Genomic DNA, 20,569 nt, shown 5'->3' on the forward strand with positions numbered 1-20,569 from the left:
GCCTGTTAAAATGACTCGTTACTTTTTTGATTTATTCGTTACAAGCAACAGCTGACAGGCATTCGCTTTAAAATAATGTTTCGTTACGGAGCGCGTTTTTATTGCAAATTTGCAACAAAGAGTAACATTAAATTACCAAAGCCAAGTGAGAAAACAGAATTAGACTTTACGCAACTAAATCATAGCACAAAGGTGCCGCAGCAACCAGTGCCGACTGCTTTTCCAGACACTAGTAAAAGTGCAATTGAAATTGACACCAAGACCATACAACTGCTGGAACGCCTGTCGCTGGTGGACTTGGACAGCGAGCAAGCGCTGGCTACGCTTAAAAGCAGCATTCAATTTGCAGATAAAATAGCTCACATAGACACGGAAAACGTGCGTCCATTGTACACGGTGCTGGAGAAGCAACAGCTGCAGTTACGCAACGACATTGTAACAACTGGAGATAATCGGGAGCAGCTGATGCAATTGGCTAAGGTAACTGACGAAGATTACTACGTCTCGCCTCCTGGCAATATCCCACTGGAGCAATAAATGTCATGTCTAGTCGTCTGGCGCGCTGTTTCAAGTCCCTAGAAGCCGCAGACTTTCTACGCCATCTAGATCAAAAAGCTACGCCAGACATACAGCTGCTTACCAATGGACAGGCCTATGCAGAGCAGCTGCAGCAACAGTGGCTGAATCTGCGCCCACTTTCAGCTAATTTGGGACAGCTGACCTACAATGATGTTACCGCTCAACATCGTTTCTCCTTTGTGCAAGCACCGCAATTTAAAAAGCAGTTACAACAACTGCATCAATTGTATCCACAAAAATTCAAGTGTCCCACGCTGTTAAAGCATCAGCGCAGTCTTAACTACAACTCCCAGTCAAACTCTATATTTAAGCACAGTCTGCCAGTTACGCAACTAATTACAGACTATTTTGTGGAGGCACAACGCGGCCTGGAACACTTTTATAATGTGCAACGTGAGAGCAAAATATGGTGGATGCGTTACTCCTCAAATCCCAGTCGTTATTCCATTGTGCCTTATATAACTGAACAGCAAGAAGGCTGTCAAGCCATTGATATTAAAGCCAATTTTGGCCATGAAGCTGGTGTGACTGTGGAACAGCTGAGCTTGGTGTGTCCTCCAGCTACAGCAGATTTATCATTGCCTGATGCACGCTCAGGCCAAATGCAACAGCCAGCAATAATACGATCAATTATAGAACTGGAGCCAGCCAGCTGCAGTAAGTGTCCAAACATCAAAAGTATAATCAAATTATAAATATTTTCTCTCCTTACAGCGCTTCTACTGGATGGTTGTGATCATAATAGAGAAGCGAGCTCGCTCTTGCTAAGCCGTGCGATGGCACCTTATCAATGTGGTGTGGCTGCCAGGCAGTATGATAACCAAAATTCTGCTGATCTACACGATCTCTGCGCACACGTAGTGGATGTACTGCAGCGCGCAAAAATACGCCTGCATCAAAGCTATACTATAACACAAGATGAGGAACAGTTGCTGCAGCAATTGCAGCAATTCGATGGCTTGGGTGTGCCTTATACGCTGCTGCTGGATGAGACAGAGGCATTGAGCACAGGTCTGTTGCAATTGCGTAGTCGGGACACACAGCTGGCAGAGACTGTACACATTAGTGATTTACCAAATTATCTTTTAAATATATTTAGAAATTATTAAAATCTTACAAAACTACATAAAATCGCATAAGTACTGACGCACATTGAATCCCACAACTTTGCCTATGTGCAAAACAAACTCGAGGCCCACTGTACACTGAAGTTTGGCAGAGCCATCCATTATATTATTTTCACCAGAGACAAAGCAGAGCAACTTCAGATGCACCAACGTAGAGATTTGGGAGAGCAAGTTGCAAGTGAGACCTACTTTCTCATCCAAAATCGCGTAGAAAATTGCCAGCAAGCGATCAATGCTAAAGGACTTGGGACCCAGAGTGGTGGACATTTTCTCCACCGTCTAGAAGGGAGTGTAAATTAATATTTACTACAAGAAGAATAGCATATTGATATTTACCTTGGCTTTTGCGTTGACGCTTTGCATACGCTTGCGCTGTTTGCCATGATGCTTAACAAATAGACGCTTGTCCTGCTTGGCCGAGTTGTGGCTAGCCAAGAATGCAGCTATGAGCAAATATTTCCCATAATATGGCAGCTCCAAGGACTGCGCTAGCTGACGCACGCTTTGCTCTACAAGCTCTGGCTCCCCCAGCGGTTTTTCTATGCGCATGTAGATCTGTGTTAATGCCGCACGCAGTGGACCTGCTATATGACGCCACAATCGTGATACATCTGTAGACTCTATACTGCCGTCTAGCACGGGTTGCACATAAATGTCAAAGCACTTGCGCGCCGTCAACTGCAGTTCTGGTAAGTCTCGACACGCTTTATAGAAAACGCTTAGAAATAGATTTAAATAGTTGTTGTAAAATTCAGCAGTTAACGCCTGTTTACAAAGCTGCAAGCGGTGCTCGTCGTCTGTCAGCTGCTGTTGACGCAGCAGACGTTGCTGCATTTGTAAAAAGTCGCTTCCAAGTATGCGCTGCGTCTCTGCTTTGTTGTATTGCGCCAAATGCACTGTCATAATCTCACTTAATCCTGTTTTGTTGTAATACTTCTCAAAAGGCAGCTGCGAGAGCAAGATCACGCAGATATTGATGCCGCTTAATTCTTGCAGACGCAGCAGCACTGGCAATACATTAGCATCCATATCGCGCAGACGCTCAGCGTTGTCGATGGCTATAAGAAACCCATTCGTTTTAGTCCTTTGCCAACGACGCAGTTGCTCCACAAATTCTAGCATATTGTCAGCTCGTATCTCCAGTTCCCCCTGTTGTGGCGCCAGTGCGTCCAAGACAGTTTCCAATAGTATTTTGGTTGTATAGCATTCTATGGCATTTAGCTGTGCTATTTGAACGTTTTGTTGCTTGTGGCATTGTTGCAAAAATGCTTTGGTGATCGCTGTTTTTCCCGTACCGCTGTGACCATATATGTATATAGCTGCTGGATAAGCTTCATCGCAGTCGCCTATAAGCTGCGCCAATGTTGTTATGGCTGTCTCGCGACAAGGAAACTGTGGCTCCAATGCGGCACAAATCTGCTCCATTTGCTTTGTTTACGTTATACTTTTGGCGGCATGAATGTTTATCGGTTATATCGGTTCTTTTTGTTGGCTCGATTTTGTTCGTTCATTTTTGTTCATCGTTCGTTAAGTCCGTAATTAGTTCGTGTTAGCTTGGTATCTATAATTTTTCTACATATTAAATATAGTGCAACAGTTCATATATTTTTGTCTTTTAAAAATTTGCATTTCGTACATTAGTAATTTCAAGATATGCACAACAACCACTCAAGAACGATGAAGGGTGAACGATTTAGTTCGATCACTTTAGTGAATAGGTCAATTTTGTCGGTTCGTGTGTGAACGATTCAACACTGCTTGTGACCCAGAGCGGTTTTTGTGAATTGTACAACACCAACACAGATTGAGAGGTTTTCTGCTTTAACAATTTGTAACTCCGCTGGTTGTGCGAGTTTTCTGTTAATTAGTGCGGCTAACAAAGGTTTACTAGCTGCAGTGCTAGCTTAATCGTGTAGACGGCCCAGAGTCCGCGATTAAAACTAGATAACAAGCCGAAAAGCAAGCGCTCTGCAAGCAACGCCCAATTTGCAATAAGCCAAATATCGGCGACCTACGTGTGTGGTAAAGATATATAGTAACGCAGCATTTAGTTAAGCATTCGCAATGGCTGAGACGTACACTTTCGGTACCACGTTGGCTTCTATAACGTGCCACGCCTGGAATAAGGATCGCACACGTAAGTGACGCATTTCAACCACACAATAGAAATCATTTACTAACTTATGACTCATGTGTGTATTTGACTCAGAAATCGCGATATCGCCCAACAACCATGAGATTCATATCTACAGCCGTGACGGCAATGACTGGAAACTGGCCGATGTTCTTAACCAGCACGATTTACGTGTGATGGGTATTGACTGGGCCAAAAATACGAATCGCATTGTAAGCTGTGCGGCGGATCGTAATGCTTATGTTTGGACGCAGGGCGACGATAGCAAGTGGAAGCCAACGTTGGTGCTACTACGCATTAATCGTGCTGCTACTTGCGTCAAATGGTCGCCGGCGGAGAACAAATTCGCCGTGGGTTCAGGTGCACGCCTTATATCCGTCTGCTACTTTGAGTCTGAGAACGATTGGTGGGTGTCGAAGCATATTAAAAAGCCCATACGCTCAACTGTCACATCGCTGGACTGGCATCCCAACAATGTGCTGCTGGTTGCCGGCTCGACGGATTATAAGGTGCGGGTCTTTTCGGCCTTCATCAAGGACATTGAGGAGCCGCCATCACCCACGCCTTGGGGCAATCGTAAGCCGCTTGGTCAGCTTATGGCTGAGTTTAGGAATTCGGCCAACTCTGGCGGCGGCTGGATTAACAATGTTAGCTTCTCCAGCGACGGCAACAAGGTCTGCTGGGTGGGCCACGACAGCTGTGTGAGCATTGCCGATGCCACGAATGGCAATACTGTCATACGCTGCCGCACCGGTTACTTGCCTTTCCTCTCCTGCGAGTGGGTCTCGCCTACGTCTGTTGTGGTTGCCGGCTATAGCTGTGTGCCTCTGGTTTACAGCCTGACGTCAGACAATAAACTGGAGCAGAGCGGCAAACTGGACAAGTCACAGAAGCGCGAGGCCAGCGGCATTACAGCCATGCGTATCTTCCAGTCAATGGACCGTAATATGCGTACAGAGAACACGGATACCGTGGTGGACTCTATACATCAGAATGCCATCACTAGCGTGCGTTTGTATGCTGGGGATAAGGACAAGGCCACAAAGGTGTCCACCTCGGGCGTGGATGGCCAACTAGTCATCTGGAATGTAGAGCAGGGCGGCATCAATGGAGGCATGCGTAATCTGCAGATCTAAGTTTGCCTATAACGCACTTTGTTTTTATGTTTTGTCTGTGTCGGAGCCTGCATTGGATTTTTGTTTTGAACAAACTGAAGACTGCAGGCCTTTATGCATATATATATATAGTATTGCCAAAACTGTTTTCGAAATGAACGCGCTTTTTTCTTTAATTGTGTCGTGTAAACGCTTCTTTTTATAGATATATCTAATTTTATGCAACAATAACTAAAGAGATTTCTGATCTTTACTTCTTCCATTTCCAAAAGTATTTGTATGTATTTTAATCTGTTTCTATATTAATGCAAAATGAAAATGAGAACATTTAATTTGAATTTTAAATGATGAATTGGAAGAGGGTTATCTACAGTGGGAGCTTTTAATTGATAACAATTTGATTCCATTTTCATTTAGTTTGGTTTGTGTATTGGCTAACGATATCGATACAAAAGCCCAACTGTTGACTATGTGGCAACACTGTCATTTATAAACAAAACAAATTTCGTAATTTTAACAACAATGTCGTTTAATTTAAACTAAAAATCATGCGTCTGCTACGTAATTATGCAACCAAAGCAAGTCGTGAGCACTATGCTAGCAGCAGTCTAAAGATTTATCGTAAATTACCTAGTACAAGTCAATTAAAATCAAAATATGCGCCAAAGACAAAACCCGCGGAGCCGGCCAAATTCGGAATATGCTGAGAATTTGGTGAAGGTCCAAATGATATCAAAGAACTTACACCGGCAAATCTTTCCACAGGCTAAACGAGAGTATGATGAACCACAACGCGATGCGGCAACGCGCTACAATGCGGAGCTGCTGCGTCATGGAATAGATGTGGAAAGCGGCTCAGCTATGCCTGATGTCGAGTTGAAATTACCGCCATTGCGTGGTAAGAATATTGAGGAGCACTTTTACAGTATAGCCAAGGAGCAGGTGACACCTTATGAGGCGCTGTTGCAGCCGCTGGTGGACTGTGCACAACTGCCAGCCAAGCCCAAGCGCTGGCTATTCCAAACCGGCTGGACAGCCTATGATGAAGATGGGAGCGCCACACCAGTGGACAAGCCCATGGAGCAAGGCATAGTATTCGATGTGGAGGTGTGTGTGCGCGAAGGCAGCGCCCCAGTGCTGGCTACTGCAGTCAGCACCAAACGCTGGTATTGTTGGGTGAGTTCCAAGTTGACGAAACATCGCACAAACGTGAAGCCTGTGGAGCTTTGTGATGCGCCGGAGAATGAGCGACCGCACTACACGCCGGATGAGCTCATACCGCTGGGCACGGGAACACCTGGACTGGTGGTGGGTCACAATGTGTGCTACGATAGAGCACGCTTGCAGGAGCAGTACTTACTAGAGGACGCAGGCACACGTTTTGTGGATACCATGTCGCTGCATATGTGCGTAAGCGGCGTCACCAGCTATCAACGGGCGCTGCTCAAGTCTAAGAAAGAACCAGCTGAAGAGGATTTGGCTTGGCTGGAGCAGAGCGCGCTTAATAGCTTGGTGGAAGTGCATCGTTTGTATTGCGGCGGCCCAGCTTTGTCCAAGGAGCCGCGTAATATTTTTGTTGAAGGCACGCTCGAGCAGGTGCGTCAACATTTTCAAGCGCTGGTCAACTACTGTGCCAGTGATGTGGAAGCAACTCAACGCATCTTACGAGTACTTTATCCTATGTATGCGCAGCGATTTCCACATCCTGCTAGCTTGGCGGGCATGTTGGAAATGGGCTGCGCTTATTTGCCAGTCAATGGCAACTGGGAACGCTATATACGCGAAGCTCAACTGACGTACGAAGATCTAAGCATTGAAGCCAAGTATCATTTGGGTCGTCGTGCGGAGGAAGCGTGTGCGCTGTTGCAGGACGAGCAATACAAGCAGCATTTGTGGCTCTGGGATGAGGATTGGAGCGTGCAAAAGCTGAAGCTTAAGCAAGCACCTAAGCGCAAGGCGCTGCCTACAGCGCCGATGCCAGATGAGGGGCAACTCAATGAGGAGCAGCGTCGCTTGCAGCGCAAGTTTCAACATCTTTATGATCAGCAGGCGCTGCTGCCAGCGCGTCGTCCATTGCTGCCCGGCTATCCACAGTGGTATCGTAAGCTCTGTCGCAAGCCGCCAAGCAACTACAATGAGGAGCTGGATGAGGAGGAGCCTTGGCTGCCTGGCGCCAGCGAAATCAGCACAGGCATGCAACTGGCACCCAAGCTATTGTCACTCTGCTGGGAAGGGTATCCTCTGCACTATCAGCGTGAACATGGCTGGGGCTTCCTAGTTCCCTTCCGTCGTGCTGACCAACAGAGTACGCTGCCCTTGGACCAGCTGCTTGAGCGCTGTGCCATTCCTGAGTTTGCGCGACAGTTTGCGGCAGCAGAGGAAGGCAATGCCGCTTTGGAGCTGCTGCCACGCCAGCTGGAAGAGCACTTGGGCAAGCGTCAGTTTCACAAGAAGATCTCACAGCAGCAGCAGCGCCTGGAGCAACAATACAAAGGTGAGTGGAGACTCTTATACAACTCTTATAACTCGATTTATTTTAGGTGCTGGCGTCTGGTGTAATCAAGTGTTAGATGACTGTTGCTTCTTTCTCAAGCTGCCACATAAGAACGGTCCCAGCTATCGCGTGGGCAATCCACTGTCCAAGGACTTTCTTAATAAGTTCTCGGAGCATGCGCTGAGCAGCGGCGACACCAGCTGCCACGCGGCCACGCGCGTCATAGAGATAGCACGAATGATGAGCTATTGGCGCAACAATCGCGATCGCATACTCAACCAAATGGTAGTCTGGCTGCAGTCGGAGCAGCTGCCAGCAGAGCTTAAGCCGCTCACACCCAGCTTGGCGTTTGGCGCCATTTGTCCGCAGGTTGTTGTTGCCGGCACACTAACGCGTCGCGCCATGGAGCCCACCTGGATGACGGCTTCGAATTCACGCGCCAATCGCATAGGCTCAGAGCTGCGTGCCATGGTGCAAGCGCCGCCGGGCTATAAGCTTGTGGGCGCCGATGTGGACTCGCAAGAGCTGTGGATAGCCTCGGTTCTGGGCGATGCGTATGCGCATGGCCAGCACGGCGCTACGCCTTTGGGCTGGATGACGCTCAGCGGCAGCAAATCCAATGGCAGCGACATGCACTCCAGCACGGCCAAAGTGGTGGGCATATCACGTGATCATGCCAAGGTGCTCAACTATGCGCGCATCTATGGTGCGGGTCAGCAGTTCGCCGAGACGCTGCTGCAGCAATTCAATCCCAGTCTGAGTGCCACCGAAGCTAAAGCCAAGGCTATGAAAATGTTCGCCGCCACCAAGGGCAAGCGTGTGTATCGTCTACGTGAGGAGTACCACGATGAGCTGGAGGACAGAAGGTAAGCTCAGGTGCAAAACAAAAGCAGCTTGAACTAATTTTGCCATCACAGCTACAGCGGCTATGAAGCCACACGGCTTGCTGCCCAACGCAATCGCATCGTCTCTGAACTCTTCCATAGACCACGCTGGCAGGGTGGCACTGAGAGCGCCATGTTCAATCGGCTGGAGGAGATTGCTACACGCGAGCAGCCGCAGACGCCGTTTCTGAACTGTCGCCTAAGTCGCGCGCTGGAATCAGCTGGTGGCTCAGAGCAGGAGCAACGTTTTCTGCCCACACGTGTCAACTGGGTGGTGCAGAGTGGCGCTGTGGATTTTCTGCATCTTATGTTGGTTAGCATGCGTTGGCTGCTGGGTCCACATGCACGCTTCTGTCTCAGCTTTCATGACGAGCTGCGCTATTTGGTGAAGGAGGAACTGGCCTACAAAGCTGCGCTGGCCATGCATATTACAAATTTGTTAACGCGCGCCTTTTGTGCCTCGCGTCTTGGCCTAAATGATCTGCCCATGTCGGTGGCCTTTTTCTCATCCGTCGAGGTGGACACAGTTCTGCGCAAGGAGTGCACTATGGACTGTCAGACGCCCTCCAATCCGCATGGTCTGCAGATAGGCTACGGCATACCAGCGGGACAGACGCTAAGCATACAGCAAGCCATTGAGCAGGCGGGTGGCAACGATTTAACGCAGTGGGCGTGGCTTAAGCGGCAAACTAGTTGATTGTTAACTCTTTGTAAACGATGACAATAATTATTGTGAATTTGTTTTTCCTAAAAGTTAAATTAGGTATTTTATTTGTAATAATTCAACTTAAAATGCTAAATAACAGCTACAATACCACATTTTGTCTATACAACAAGCTTAGCCTACAGATAAGAATGTACTTAGAGCTGCTCGCCCAGCGTTTCAATCTCATTGATGAAGAAAAGCATATCCGACTCCTCCAGGCAAGAGTTCTGCAGCACCAAGCGGAAAAAGTTGGGCAGCTTACGCAGCGGCTGATAGGTGATCATCATGGAGCCCTTCTTAATCATAGCCTCCTTGATCTTCGGCGCCACCTTATGCAGCCTATCATAGAACTCCTGATTGCGCTCCAGCTGCCTCAAGCTCGTGGGCACATACCAGAATGTAATATTTGTGCACTCTGGCTGCTGCAGCACCAGCTCAAAGCCTGGACGCTCACGCAGCTTGTTGGTAAAGAATTCGGCCATGCTGAAGACCTGCTCCACATGTGCTGCAAAGCCCTGGCTGCCCTTAGCCTTCCACATAAACCAGAACTTGAAAACATCTGCGCGTCGTCCACACTGTATGTGCTTATCGCCAGTATCGAAGCTCGTATCATAGAACTTGTCCTTCTGAAAGAGATAGGCTGCATTGGTGGAGTGACACTGGCTCAGAATCTGCGCATGGCGCGTTAAGAAGGTGGAGCACTGCTGCGAGGCCGCCAACAGCTTGTGTGGATTCCAGGTGACTGAATCAGCGCTGCCAAACAAAATGTAATTGATTGAAAAGAAAGTCTTAGTCGCTGCTGATCAACAAACTCACCATTCAATGCCTTTGAGCAGATGTCTATATTTCTTGGACATTAGCGCACCACCGCCCCAAGCAGCATCCACATGCAGCCACATATTATGCTTGCGACAGAGCTCGGCAATGCCCACCAAGTCATCAAAGGCACCCAGCACTGTTGTGCCAGCTGTAGCCGACACCATCAATGGCTGCCAGTTGTTGTCCAAGCAAAGTTGGATTTGTGCCTGCAAATCGCTTAGCTGCATCTTGCCCAGCTCATTGGTGGCTATCTTGCGCACATGCTCACTGCCAAAGCCCATAAACATGGCCAGCTTCTCCACGGAGTAGTGTGCATCCTCTGAGGTGAAGATAATCAAGGGTTTGGCATTGAACAAGCCGTTTTTCTAAAAGTCATTTGAGAGAAGATTGAAAGCAATTAAGAACTAACAATAAACAAAGTCTGTCAAAAATCATACAATGTATAAATATATATTAAGTATACGCAATATAAAAATTAAAAGTGAAAACTTTGCTCAAGAAAATTGTTGTCAAAGCAAAGCTCTAACTCATACCTATGTGTATAAGATAATAATTAAAATAAGCTAAGTCATACAAAAATAATAAATGTATATCAAGTATACGCAGTGTTAAAATTAATAGTGAATTATTGGTAAGTAACTGCCTTCAACTTTAGGGCCTTCCGTTTATTAAATGCAAACTAGTTGACCAACGAATCTCACTTGCATAAGCTTCCGCTTTGCTTGAAATGGATTGGCCTTCGTCTCAGCTCTTACCTTGGATTCGGGCGCGTATTTGTAGCGCGCACAGCTAATTGCATAACCATTGGCAATTGAACCGCCGGGGCAAAAGATGCCATCGCCATGTCCATTGTCTGGGAAGCCCACAATGCGACGCATTTCGGCAAGCACCTGTTCCTCCATTAAGGTGAATACAGGCGCCACCTCATAAGTGTAGACGCTGGGATTGAGCGCATCGGTTAGCCACTGACCCACCAGCGCATAGGGATCAACGCCCGAGTAGAGCTGATTGATAAAATACGGATGACCCGTCTTGACCGAGAAGCGTATTGTCTCGCGCAATAGCTGACGTAGCTTGTCTTGCGATTCGCCCTTGTCGCGCAGTTCGAAGTCAAAGAGCTGACGCAGCTCGGCCGGCTCATGCCATTCAACCACCTTTGAGGAGCGATTGGTGCCCTGGAAAACGGCCAGCTGTATGATCTCATCCACGCAGGCGCGTATAAAGCCTTCAAATTCTGCCGCTGGATGACTAGCCACAAAGCTGGATAAACCATTGGCACTACACTTGATATTATTATTGTTGTTGTTGCTTAACATAATAGCTGCTGTTGCTGGTGCTGCATCCATTGCGGCAGCTTCCTCGATCACAACTGCATCACTCGATGACGACGTGCTCGTTGCTGTTGTCAATGTCTTGGCCAAATCGCCATTGTACGGCTTAAATATAGATTCCTTGAAGTGATGTGTGGGAAAATTTTCACTGGCCAGCATTTTGTTTTTGCTTTTACTTGGCAGCACAAACACAAAATAATTTTAACACTTGCTTGACTTGGCCTGATCTTTGTTAGCTGCTCCTGGCAACGTTTCGGAAGTTCGCTAGCCAACTGAACGTATTGTTGTGGTTCTTGCTGCTTTTATAAAAGTTTATTCTAACTAACACACATACACATACATACGATCGTTCATATATCAACAAGCATAGTGTAGCGTTAGCGTCTTATATAAAGACAATGCCGTACGTTCTCCCAGCATGAGAGATAGAGAGAGAGAGAGAGAGAGACCAAACGAGTGAACGTTACTGGGAGGCGCGTTGCTCATTTGAGAAGGGGAATCCGAAAAAAAAACCCATTGACTGTTATAGTTTAAACAATTTACTCTTAACATCTAAGCTAACATGCGCCTTTCTAAATTATTCTTATAATTCCTAGATTTTCCATTACTGCAATTAAATTAATGGAAGGGCACTAAGACGTTTTGCGTATAAAATATTTAAATAAAATTTCGATAGCTTAAATAAAATTAAAAAATATATAAAAACAAAAGAAAGAATTTGTTTATTTAGCACAAAAAACCTAATTTATTAAATAAAAACAAATAAATAAAACTAGTTTTATAGGGTATTTGCCAGTTCTCTTTAGCAAACGTTTTCACTGTTTATTTTGATCATTAAACTTCTTTAGATGACGATGCAAGCAATTGCCTTGAGGGGATTTTGATTAGTAATCGGCTAAAATACGCAGAATTTTTCGCACGCATTTAAATTGGCAATATTCAACTCAATAGAGTGTACAAATATGTTTATAAGAAAAAGGGGATTTTAAGTGATTTGGCAATTTGATTTGCTCATGTAATACAATTATGTGCGCCTAGTTGACCAATTTAATTGCTAATTACTCGTACGCTGTTGCCTTCAAAGAGCTCTTAAATATATGAATGTGCATAGCTGCTGTTGGCGGTTTCTCTCTCATTAGTTACAATCAACAGCAAATTAAATGCAAATTCATTGAGCAATTTAAGCAATTGCTATGGGTAATTCTTTATATTTTTTTCTTGATTATATTATCATTAACACAAGCTAATTTCGCATGTTTAAAGCGTGGTACATGATAGACAATTAATGTTTCAAATAGTTGCTGTAGGTCATGTATTGTGCTGAGAATATTGCAAAGTGTTAGATGTTGGGCAATTGCTGTCATTGAGCAACAACTTTCTCTGAATTAATTTCAAAAAAATATATATTTAATTAATATAATGCATATGCAACAATTTCCGTTACTTACGAGCAAGATACCTGTGCACTGATCTTGGGCAATGGCCTTGACTGTGACTGAGAATTTCTCTATAAATAAAAGCGCATACTATCCGTTTTGTCTAGAGCTCTATAATATTTGAAATTTTCCGGTAATGCTGCTATATGGGATGCAGAATATTAATAGTATGCAATATAACTAAATGAAAATGAAACCAGTTTCCTAAATTCAGGAAGCATTCCGAGCAACGTCATCAATGCAATCAATGACAAAAGCTGATTACACAAAATATAAAAAGCGAAAGGAAACGTAACTTTTGCTAGAGTTAATTGCAATGCACAGCTCACAATAACAATAGCAACAGCGACAATAATTAGCAGCCTCTTTCAACTCACTGTGTGTGTGTGTGTGTGCTCTTTCCTAGTTGTAGTTAATTAACAAATGTCTGCGTACGCCTTTCAAGTTTAGTTTAGCTTAGTACTCCAAGCAGGTGTTCCGGTCAAGTCGTTACGGTTTGGCTTTATAAGCTTAACAAGGTCAGTGTCCACAATCGTAAAGAATACCATGAAGAACTTTGATAATGTTGCATGAAAATCATATTACAAAATATAAACGAGTCGACACAATCAAGTTTTTGCAGCGGAATTGAAAACAAGTAAGCGGAAATAAAAAACAAAACTTGACTTAAAGTTAAACAAAATCAGCGACCAGTTTTAGTATTATTTTAAGCTATAGCATATAATAAAAAGTAATTTCTTTAATAAGACAAAAAACTGCTGCATTTTACAGTTGTCAACTAAATTCCATTCTATGTAATTTATTGAGTTCAACAAATGGAAATGTCTAACAATAGTGTTATACTTTATTGTTTTTGTATTTTGTAATTTTTTTGTGTGTGTGTTTTGTATTGTTTTATGTTTTTTGTTTTGTTTTACATTCTACGATCAATACAATGTTGTTTTGATATTTACAATTGTTTATAATATAATTAATATAATAACATAAATTTCATTTTGTTTTTTGTTTGCGAATAATAAAATCGTCAGATTTAACTCGGGGCCCATAACTCCTGAATACATACATAAACATATACATATACATTATTTGTATTTATCTTTTCATGCACTTGCACTTGATGCCACAATTCAATTTGAAACATATTTTATGGTTACATGCTGTCGTAGTTGCTCATTTAGTCCTATCACACATCGCCAGGCAATAAATATTATTCTTGGTTTGTACTTGGGTAAGGAAACATCGTACCTTTATCTGCAAATCAAAAAAAAATAATTAATAAAATACAAATCTATTGAAATAAGCACAGCACTCACCTGGATTGTTGTAGAAGTTTGCGCTTAGACTAGGTTTTGGTGGAAGTTTGGGTGTGCCATCGCTATGGCTCGCTGTTAGCGGAAAGAACTCCTTGGGGGACGAGCGTCTATTCGGATGTTGTGATGGATGATGATGATGATGCGCATGCCCATGCGCATGATGATGCTGTGAGTAAACCATCTGCTGTGCTGGCTGTGGCCTCAAACGTGTTTGATGCTGTAGCTGATGCGGGTAGGTGTTGGATGTGCTGCTCTCGATAGCGCTGGAAATGTATGGGGACGGTGACATGGGCGTTATGGGCGTCATGGGTGATGTGGTCGTCGAGGAGCTTAATGCGGGCGAGATCGACTGTGGTGGCTGATGCAATTGCTGCTGCTGCTGCAGTTGAGACTCATCACCGAGCATTGCGGATTGCTCAACATTAATCACCGTCGTGCTGGGCGTGCCTGCACCCGCAGCTGTGTGTGTTGCAGAGCTTGAGTCAAGTGATGGCTGCTTGGCCGAATTGCGACGTATCATAATACTGCTGGTGTTGGGCAGTAGCAGGCTGCTGCTTCTGCTGACAAACTCCTTAGGCTGGTGACTGTGACGCGCATAGCCAGAAACTATGGAATGATTAAGTCGTGGCGGTATTGGTGGTGGACTCAGCTCGCCATCGCGTGGAGGTAACTAAGCAGTTATAAATAAAAATTATAATTAGACTAATTAAAAATATAATTTGACTGCTACTACTCACTGTAGGTGCATCGGGTGCTTGACGCTTTTGCGCCATGTCAGCACAGCTCTCGGTGCGTTCCTTTCGTCGCGGTGGCAATGGCGGCGGCACCGCCCTATACTCCAAGTGGCTAGCCGTGGGCACATTTACATGCGGCGATATAGGCACCGCACCAGACTGCCCATGTCCGTGCCCATGCTCGTGATTATAGTAGAATCCACCCAAGGTTGGACTTACATCACCAAAGCCAGCGCCAATGAGCGTCACAGTACTGGCAATGCTATGCGTTGGACTATATTGTGTTTGTGTATGGCGTTCATGGAATGGTGAGCGATTGCCAGTCTGCTGTGGGGCAAAGTGCGATGCCTCATGCCGTGGACTGACCAATAGCTTGGGCAATGGCGAAGGTGGCAATACGTCTGACATATCTGTGCCCAAATAGCTTTCAGACAAACTGACCGCCCAGTTGCCCAGTTGCACTTGTTGTTCTGACAGCGCTGGACTAAATGCATCCGTGACTGCTGTTGCTGCTGGTGCATTGCCGCTTTGTGTCCACACATGAGCTCCGGGCTTGCGTGGCAAATGCGGTGCCACCTCGCCATTATCTATGGCACGCTGCATTGGTGCGCCGCTCCAGCTGTTGCTGCCATTACGCTCTGGTATAAGCACATGCGCAAACACGGAAAATGCTTGCGGATTATGCTGTGGACTATGGTCACCAAGCTCCGCATGCGACACCACGGCAGCTGTGTTTGCGGAAACTGGTTCAATGCTGTTGGGTGCATTGCTAGACAGCTTGTTGCTGCTGTTTTGGATTTGGTTCTGGCGCCGCGGCTTAATGCCTGGCGATTTGAGCGGAATGTTCGGCCATTTGCGAGGCTGCAGAGAAGGATACAAAGTTGAATTAAGGGCTACTATAATAAGGAAGCTTACTTACAAATTTAGGTACCGTCTTGCAGGCGCGGGGCTCAATGCGCAGACTCTCGTTAAACAAATAATCCGACATTTCCTTATCCGACAGACTATTGTACGGATCGAGTTGCTCAAAAAAGTGCCGATATTTGGGCTCTTCGCTGAGACAATACGGCTGATTCTGATATTGTTGTATTTCGCCAATAATTTCCGACATTTTTCGTCGCTTGGAAAAGTTTATCAGCTCCGTGTTGGGTAACAAATCCAAGTTGCCCTCCTCCAGATGCAATATGTTTGTGAGATAGTGTCCAAAGAATGGCACGCAAGGCGGATTGATGCTGCGCAAACGCTCTTGATATTTCTTTAAATGATCCTCGCTCAGCTCGCGACACTCATCCAGAAACTTCCGATGTCGTTCGGGCAGTCCATTAAAAGTAGCACGCAAACGATGCACTGAAGCTGTATCCATGGCCGCCACAATCGATAAAGTGCCATTGAAATTGTTCAACTCCAACATAACCATCATAACCTCAATGGCGCGCTGTACCATGGCCAAACGCTCATCATAGTTCTCAGCCTCAATAATAGACTTCTCAATCCAGCGTGTCACATTTGTTGTATGTCGAATGATTTTGAGCAGATTGGGACTCTTAAGCTCTTTATCCTTTTTTGTCCATGATGAGCCCACAAGCTCTGAAGGTTTTACAGTTTTGTACATCTCAAATTCCAGCAGTGTGAGCTGACGTGCCACCTCCAATGGATGCAGTGTGAGCAGTGTTATCTCCTCCTCTGGCACACTCAAATGGTATTCAACAGGCGGAGGATCATGTCCGTAGGCATAAACGATCTTTTTATTGCTTTGTTTGTTCTGTATTTCATAAAATAAAGTATATAGAAATAGTTGCAAGTAATTTTGTCTTCAAACTTACCTTGCGATCCACAATTTTGCGCACAGACTCCACCCATTTTCGCATCGATTTGCTATTGACAATATCGAGGAAATGCAACAGCCTGTCCAGCAGCGTGGGGTCCTTCTCAAAATCATAAAAATGATGATCGACCCAATGTCGGAGCACATTCAGAACACGGAATTGCACCGGCTGCACAAATTCCTTGCGATAGCGCTTCCAATCCTCGCGTTGCGAGTTCTTTAACATCTTATCGCTATCCACTGTGGCAGTCACTGCATCCTTATCCGAGTCCGTGCCAATGCCAGCATGGCTGTTTGTTTGCTGCTGCTGCTCCTGATAAACCAAACTCGGCTCAGGTATTTCAAAACGTTCGATGAGCAGCGTTAACAGCTGCTGTGGTGAACAAAAGTAACGATATGTGGTGAGGAAAGTGCGCACAAATGTGGGATCCGCATAGATGTGATAGGTTAGGCGTTCGATAAGTTTGCAAAGGGTGGCGCCTTTGATCATCGGCACCACACCGCTGTCGCGCTCCTCGAGTACAATATTTTCGGGGCTGTCGGGCACGGAAAACTTATATATCTCTGGGCTGGGCATGCGCAATGGATGCTTGCGTTCAATGTCCTGCAGAATGCTGTCCAGTATACGATCTAACATAGACTTGGTGTTGACCATTATGAGATCAGCCATCCAGTCGTTTTTATGCTGTGCCGTTTTAGCTGACAGCACTGTGGCTGGATAATTGGGTGTGGCCAGCTCAAAGCTATGCTTCACCTCCTCCGTATCCGCACGATCATTGATCTTAACGCGACGCATAAAAAACTTTTCTTTTTGTCTATAATCATAGGCATTGGCACCAGCCGACGGTGTTTGTTTCTTAGTATTCGGTTTGCACAGCACCATGAGACCATCAAATAGAAAAACTTTGCGCTCGCTCCAAATGCGCTTGCCTGAGCCCAATTTGGTCAAGGAATCCTCTGGAAGAAAAATATTATATGTACATTTAATGAAATGCTATTATTTAATTATTGTTAAAAAATACTTACCGCGTATAAATTCATTGCAGTTAAGACCTACATCCTTGTCATCCCAATGCTCCACCTTAAGCTGCAGTTCACGAGTGCGTTCTATGGCCATTTGGCGACGCACACGGCCACTTACAGGCACTAGGCGATCCTTGGACAGATTAGCCATAACTTTTTCGAGATCACAGTGCAGCGGATGTAGTAATCCTTGCACTTGCTCAAAACTTTCAAAATCGTCCTGTGATGTACTGAGATCCATGAGATGCTTAATGTAGTCAAAATACACAAAGGCGTGGCAAATGGGCACCAATAGCAGCTTGGGCAAATAATACTTGACCGCTTCCCGAAAACCATGACCAGCCGACATTAAGGAAAGTGCCTATAAAATATGTAATTTAATATATATATATTAAATGTATATTTGGGAGTTTTACGTACATTCGGCTTGGCCAGCAGATTGCTGAGTGCATCACGAGATGCCTGGGAGGTGACATCATGTGCGTATTTCTTGTAGACATCGAACTCTTCGGCCTCGGCAAGCTCCTCAAAGCAGCTGGCAACGCAGGGTGCATTTTGTTCCTGCGACATTTCGATTACGTCCTCTAACGATCCAAGCAGTGTCACCGTTACTTCATAAATGTCCATTATATTGGAAAATATGGGTTCGAGTTCCTTGGGATCGCGCGTAATTTTGACGAGCTCTTCGCGAAATACACGTATAATCATGGAGATCGCGCTGATTTTTTATTGATTAATTTTTTTATGGAGATCGCGCTGATATTGTTTCTCATCATTGATGAGTTCCTTGACGGTCTCCTCGTAGGTGGCGCTGGCTCGTTGCGCCGGCAGCGACAGTGGACTGGGCAATACATTGCTTTTGTGCTGATCGCCGCTTTGGTTAAGCATGTCGAGAAGCACACCATCGCCAATCATGACCACCTCAATGTCTTCTTTGGCTATCTCGCAATGCGAAATTCTCCCCACATAATCGGCGGCCATTTTGAGCGTATCTGCGGAGATGCACTCGAGTATGGCCACCAGATAGGCCGTAACAGAGCTATCGATTTTGTACTGTAACACATCCTTTTGGAGCAGTGAGTGCACACGTTCTGTGGGCAACACCGTTTTGCGTTTTTTCGAATTTATCACTTCGTTGGCCTCCTTAAGAGCCCACTGATCGATGGGCGATGGAAAGCTTTTAACCTTCTCTTCGAGATCTTGCACAGAATGTGGCAATGGCTTGGCGCACAACAAGGCCAGCAGTCGTACGCATAAATTTTCCACATAAGCCAGCGCTTCGTCATTGGCTGTGACGCGCGGATTAACCTGCTCGAGCACCTTACGCAGTGATGGTATAAACAATCCTTTCCAGCGCTGTGCATTCTCGTATTTTGTAAAATCATAGCCATCGGTGTCCTGCACAGTGGAAGCAACGCTGATTCCATGGCTGCCACTGCCACTGCTGGAAAACATTTCTGCACTCCACACAAACACACACGCACACACTCTCAATCACACACACTCACTCACACATACACACCTATGCATACATATATACACACACACACTCTTGTTATTAGTCAACAGCAACCGTCTTCGTCGGGCAGCAACATTTTCAGCGTTTTTTGCCAGTTCTTTAAACTCCAATTAAACTTCGCGTTTTCTATTTACTATCTAACCCGAAGAAAAACAATAGTTTGTTTTCACATGCTATACATACAATTTTTTTTTCAATATATTTTCTCTGCAAATTCTGCTTACAACAACGTTAAGTGAGCTGTACATTCGATTTATAGTGTTGGGGAGCACTACTCATACTCGATTGTCGATAATAATTTTGGCCAACATGGTTTTTATTGCACTATACCGCGTTTTATTAATTTGAAATTAAAATAAATTGTAGCATTGCTGGCCTCTAAATATATGTATATGTATGTCCAATAATGGCAATGAATTAATTTAACTTAGTGTTTCGTTTGGCCATACCAATTTTTCAATCCATTCTAAATAATATGAGACACTTGTTAATATCGTATAGATTCCCAAATCTGTTGAACAAGTTGGTCCCTCTGAAATAGCCCCAATTATTTGAGACCAGCAGTTAACTGATTTGGGATGTTCTACAAACACAGGACCACCTGAATCACCCACACAAGTATTAGTCCCGTATTTTAATGCACGAGTACATATTCTCTTAGGATGATTAGAATCTTCTGTACTCTGACAAACACTCCAGTCCTTCTGACCTAAATGTATCGACTGCAAAAGATTTATGTCCAATTTCGCTGTATCATTGCTCCCCCAACCAGCGGTTGTAAAATTTGTAAATGTCAGGGTATTTCCAAAATGGAGACAAGCCGGTCTTATTTTGTCAAGAAAACTAATCTTCTTGTCTAGCTTTAACAATGCGAGATCAGCGTAAGGATCGTCATTACCGTACTTTGGATGTATGATTACTGTTACATTTATTCTTATACCATCACTTTTATTACTTTTGTCAAGAGTTCCCAAGAGTACAGAAACATCACTGTAAATAAATGCATGCCAATAATTTATAAAAATAATAATTTTTCATAAGTTACTAACCTTTTATTTTGCTGATCAAAACAATGACCTGCCGTCAGTACATATTCATCACTTATAACAGTTCCACCACAAAAGTGTGTTTTATTTACATTTTGTACAGAAGCCATAAATGGAATTACGTTGGTCACATTCATTCCACCTTTAATTAACTCAATTCGAGTGCATACATCTGTCAATCGCATATATTCGTTGCATTCTTTAGAACACAAATGATTTATTTAAGATTTGAAAACAACATGTAAACTCAATGATAAATACATACTCTTTTCAGCAATGGTTTTAGGCTTTGAGTTTTCTGGACAACACACCAAATTGTTTCCATTGCAATACGGAAGTGCAGCACCAGCTGAAACTAGTTCTTTTAGCGGTAGGCAGCTTTTTATTTTTGTACACTTAAAGGGACAGTCTAGATCACTTTGAGAGCTTGCAACTAATGTCACAATGAATAGTATCCTAATCATTTCGTTCCTACTACACAACC

The 20,569-nt window shown here is 44.6% G+C and overlaps 7 protein-coding genes across 7 annotated transcripts; 4 read left to right on the top strand and 3 right to left on the bottom strand.

Annotated features, from left to right (window-relative positions):
* Positions 1–20: 20 nt before the first annotated feature.
* On the top strand, positions 21–558 carry LOC108608411 (glutamyl-tRNA(Gln) amidotransferase subunit C, mitochondrial). Its single transcript, XM_017999770.1, has one exon. The coding sequence runs from the start codon at positions 76–78 to the stop codon at positions 535–537; it is 462 nt and encodes a 153-aa protein (XP_017855259.1). The 5' UTR covers positions 21–75; the 3' UTR covers positions 538–558.
* Positions 521–1,703, top strand: LOC108608408 (DNA polymerase subunit gamma-2, mitochondrial). Its single transcript, XM_017999766.1, has 2 exons — positions 521–1,236; positions 1,294–1,703. Exons 1-2 carry the CDS (start codon positions 543–545, stop codon positions 1,686–1,688), a joined length of 1,089 nt encoding a protein of 362 aa, XP_017855255.1. The 5' UTR covers positions 521–542; the 3' UTR covers positions 1,689–1,703.
* On the bottom strand, positions 1,680–3,131 carry LOC108608407 (origin recognition complex subunit 5). The gene is made up of 2 exons (XM_017999765.2): positions 2,043–3,131; positions 1,680–1,985 (listed from the first exon to the last, which is right to left on the bottom strand). The coding sequence occupies exons 1-2, from the start codon at positions 3,129–3,131 to the stop codon at positions 1,701–1,703; spliced, it is 1,374 nt and encodes a 457-aa protein (XP_017855254.2). The 3' UTR covers positions 1,680–1,700.
* A 348-nt stretch (positions 3,132–3,479) lies between these two features.
* LOC108598192 (actin-related protein 2/3 complex subunit 1A-B) lies at positions 3,480–5,131 on the top strand. The gene is made up of 2 exons (XM_017984811.1): positions 3,480–3,843; positions 3,916–5,131. Exons 1-2 carry the CDS (start codon positions 3,771–3,773, stop codon positions 4,974–4,976), a joined length of 1,134 nt encoding a protein of 377 aa, XP_017840300.1. The 5' UTR covers positions 3,480–3,770; the 3' UTR covers positions 4,977–5,131.
* A 309-nt stretch (positions 5,132–5,440) lies between these two features.
* Positions 5,441–9,076, top strand: LOC108608180 (DNA polymerase subunit gamma-1, mitochondrial). The gene is given in 4 exon segments (XM_017999439.2): positions 5,441–5,620; positions 5,622–7,449; positions 7,496–8,315; positions 8,367–9,076. Coding segments are annotated over 4 exon segments (3,429 nt in total). The 5' UTR covers positions 5,441–5,503; the 3' UTR covers positions 9,031–9,076.
* On the bottom strand, positions 9,071–11,465 carry LOC108608181 (cysteine sulfinic acid decarboxylase). The gene is made up of 3 exons (XM_017999440.2): positions 10,614–11,465; positions 9,856–10,223; positions 9,071–9,792 (listed from the first exon to the last, which is right to left on the bottom strand). The coding sequence occupies exons 1-3, from the start codon at positions 11,346–11,348 to the stop codon at positions 9,195–9,197; spliced, it is 1,701 nt and encodes a 566-aa protein (XP_017854929.2). The 5' UTR covers positions 11,349–11,465; the 3' UTR covers positions 9,071–9,194.
* A 2,090-nt stretch (positions 11,466–13,555) lies between these two features.
* LOC108608252 (protein son of sevenless) lies at positions 13,556–19,353 on the bottom strand. Its single transcript, XM_033293354.1, has 8 exons — positions 18,265–19,353; positions 17,941–18,228; positions 17,524–17,881; positions 16,496–17,454; positions 15,592–16,434; positions 14,676–15,533; positions 13,939–14,608; positions 13,556–13,876 (listed from the first exon to the last, which is right to left on the bottom strand). Exons 1-8 carry the CDS (start codon positions 18,973–18,975, stop codon positions 13,833–13,835), a joined length of 4,731 nt encoding a protein of 1,576 aa, XP_033149245.1. The 5' UTR covers positions 18,976–19,353; the 3' UTR covers positions 13,556–13,832.
* Positions 19,354–20,569: the final 1,216 nt, after the last annotated feature.

This window comes from Drosophila busckii, chromosome 2L (genome assembly GCF_011750605.1).
Source record: "Drosophila busckii strain San Diego stock center, stock number 13000-0081.31 chromosome 2L, ASM1175060v1, whole genome shotgun sequence".
Taxonomy (NCBI): Eukaryota; Metazoa; Arthropoda; class Insecta; order Diptera; family Drosophilidae; genus Drosophila; species Drosophila busckii.

Coding starts and splice junctions, on each gene's coding strand:
- LOC108608252 (XM_033293354.1), bottom strand. CDS start 18,975: ATGTTTTCCAGCAGTGGCAGTGGCAGCCATGGAATCAGCGTTGCTTCC. Junction 16,435..16,495: donor GCAAAATTGTGGATCGCAAG/GTAAGTTTGAAG, acceptor TATGAAATACAG/AACAAACAAAGCAATAAAAA. Junction 13,877..13,938: donor AAACTTCTACAACAATCCAG/GTGAGTGCTGTG, acceptor TTTGATTTGCAG/ATAAAGGTACGATGTTTCCT.
- LOC108608411 (XM_017999770.1), top strand. CDS start 76: ATGTTTCGTTACGGAGCGCGTTTTTATTGCAAATTTGCAACAAAGAGT.
- LOC108608181 (XM_017999440.2), bottom strand. CDS start 11,348: ATGCTGGCCAGTGAAAATTTTCCCACACATCACTTCAAGGAATCTATA. Junction 10,224..10,613: donor AATACGCGCCCGAATCCAAG/GTAAGAGCTGAG, acceptor AATGACTTTTAG/AAAAACGGCTTGTTCAATGC. Junction 9,793..9,855: donor CTGCTCAAAGGCATTGAATG/GTGAGTTTGTTG, acceptor TTTGTTTGGCAG/CGCTGATTCAGTCACCTGGA.
- LOC108598192 (XM_017984811.1), top strand. CDS start 3,771: ATGGCTGAGACGTACACTTTCGGTACCACGTTGGCTTCTATAACGTGC. Junction 3,844..3,915: donor CTGGAATAAGGATCGCACAC/GTAAGTGACGCA, acceptor TATTTGACTCAG/AAATCGCGATATCGCCCAAC.
- LOC108608408 (XM_017999766.1), top strand. CDS start 543: ATGTCTAGTCGTCTGGCGCGCTGTTTCAAGTCCCTAGAAGCCGCAGAC. Junction 1,237..1,293: donor ACTGGAGCCAGCCAGCTGCA/GTAAGTGTCCAA, acceptor CTCTCCTTACAG/CGCTTCTACTGGATGGTTGT.
- LOC108608407 (XM_017999765.2), bottom strand. CDS start 3,131: ATGGAGCAGATTTGTGCCGCATTGGAGCCACAGTTTCCTTGTCGCGAG. Junction 1,986..2,042: donor GCGTCAACGCAAAAGCCAAG/GTAAATATCAAT, acceptor ACTCCCTTCTAG/ACGGTGGAGAAAATGTCCAC.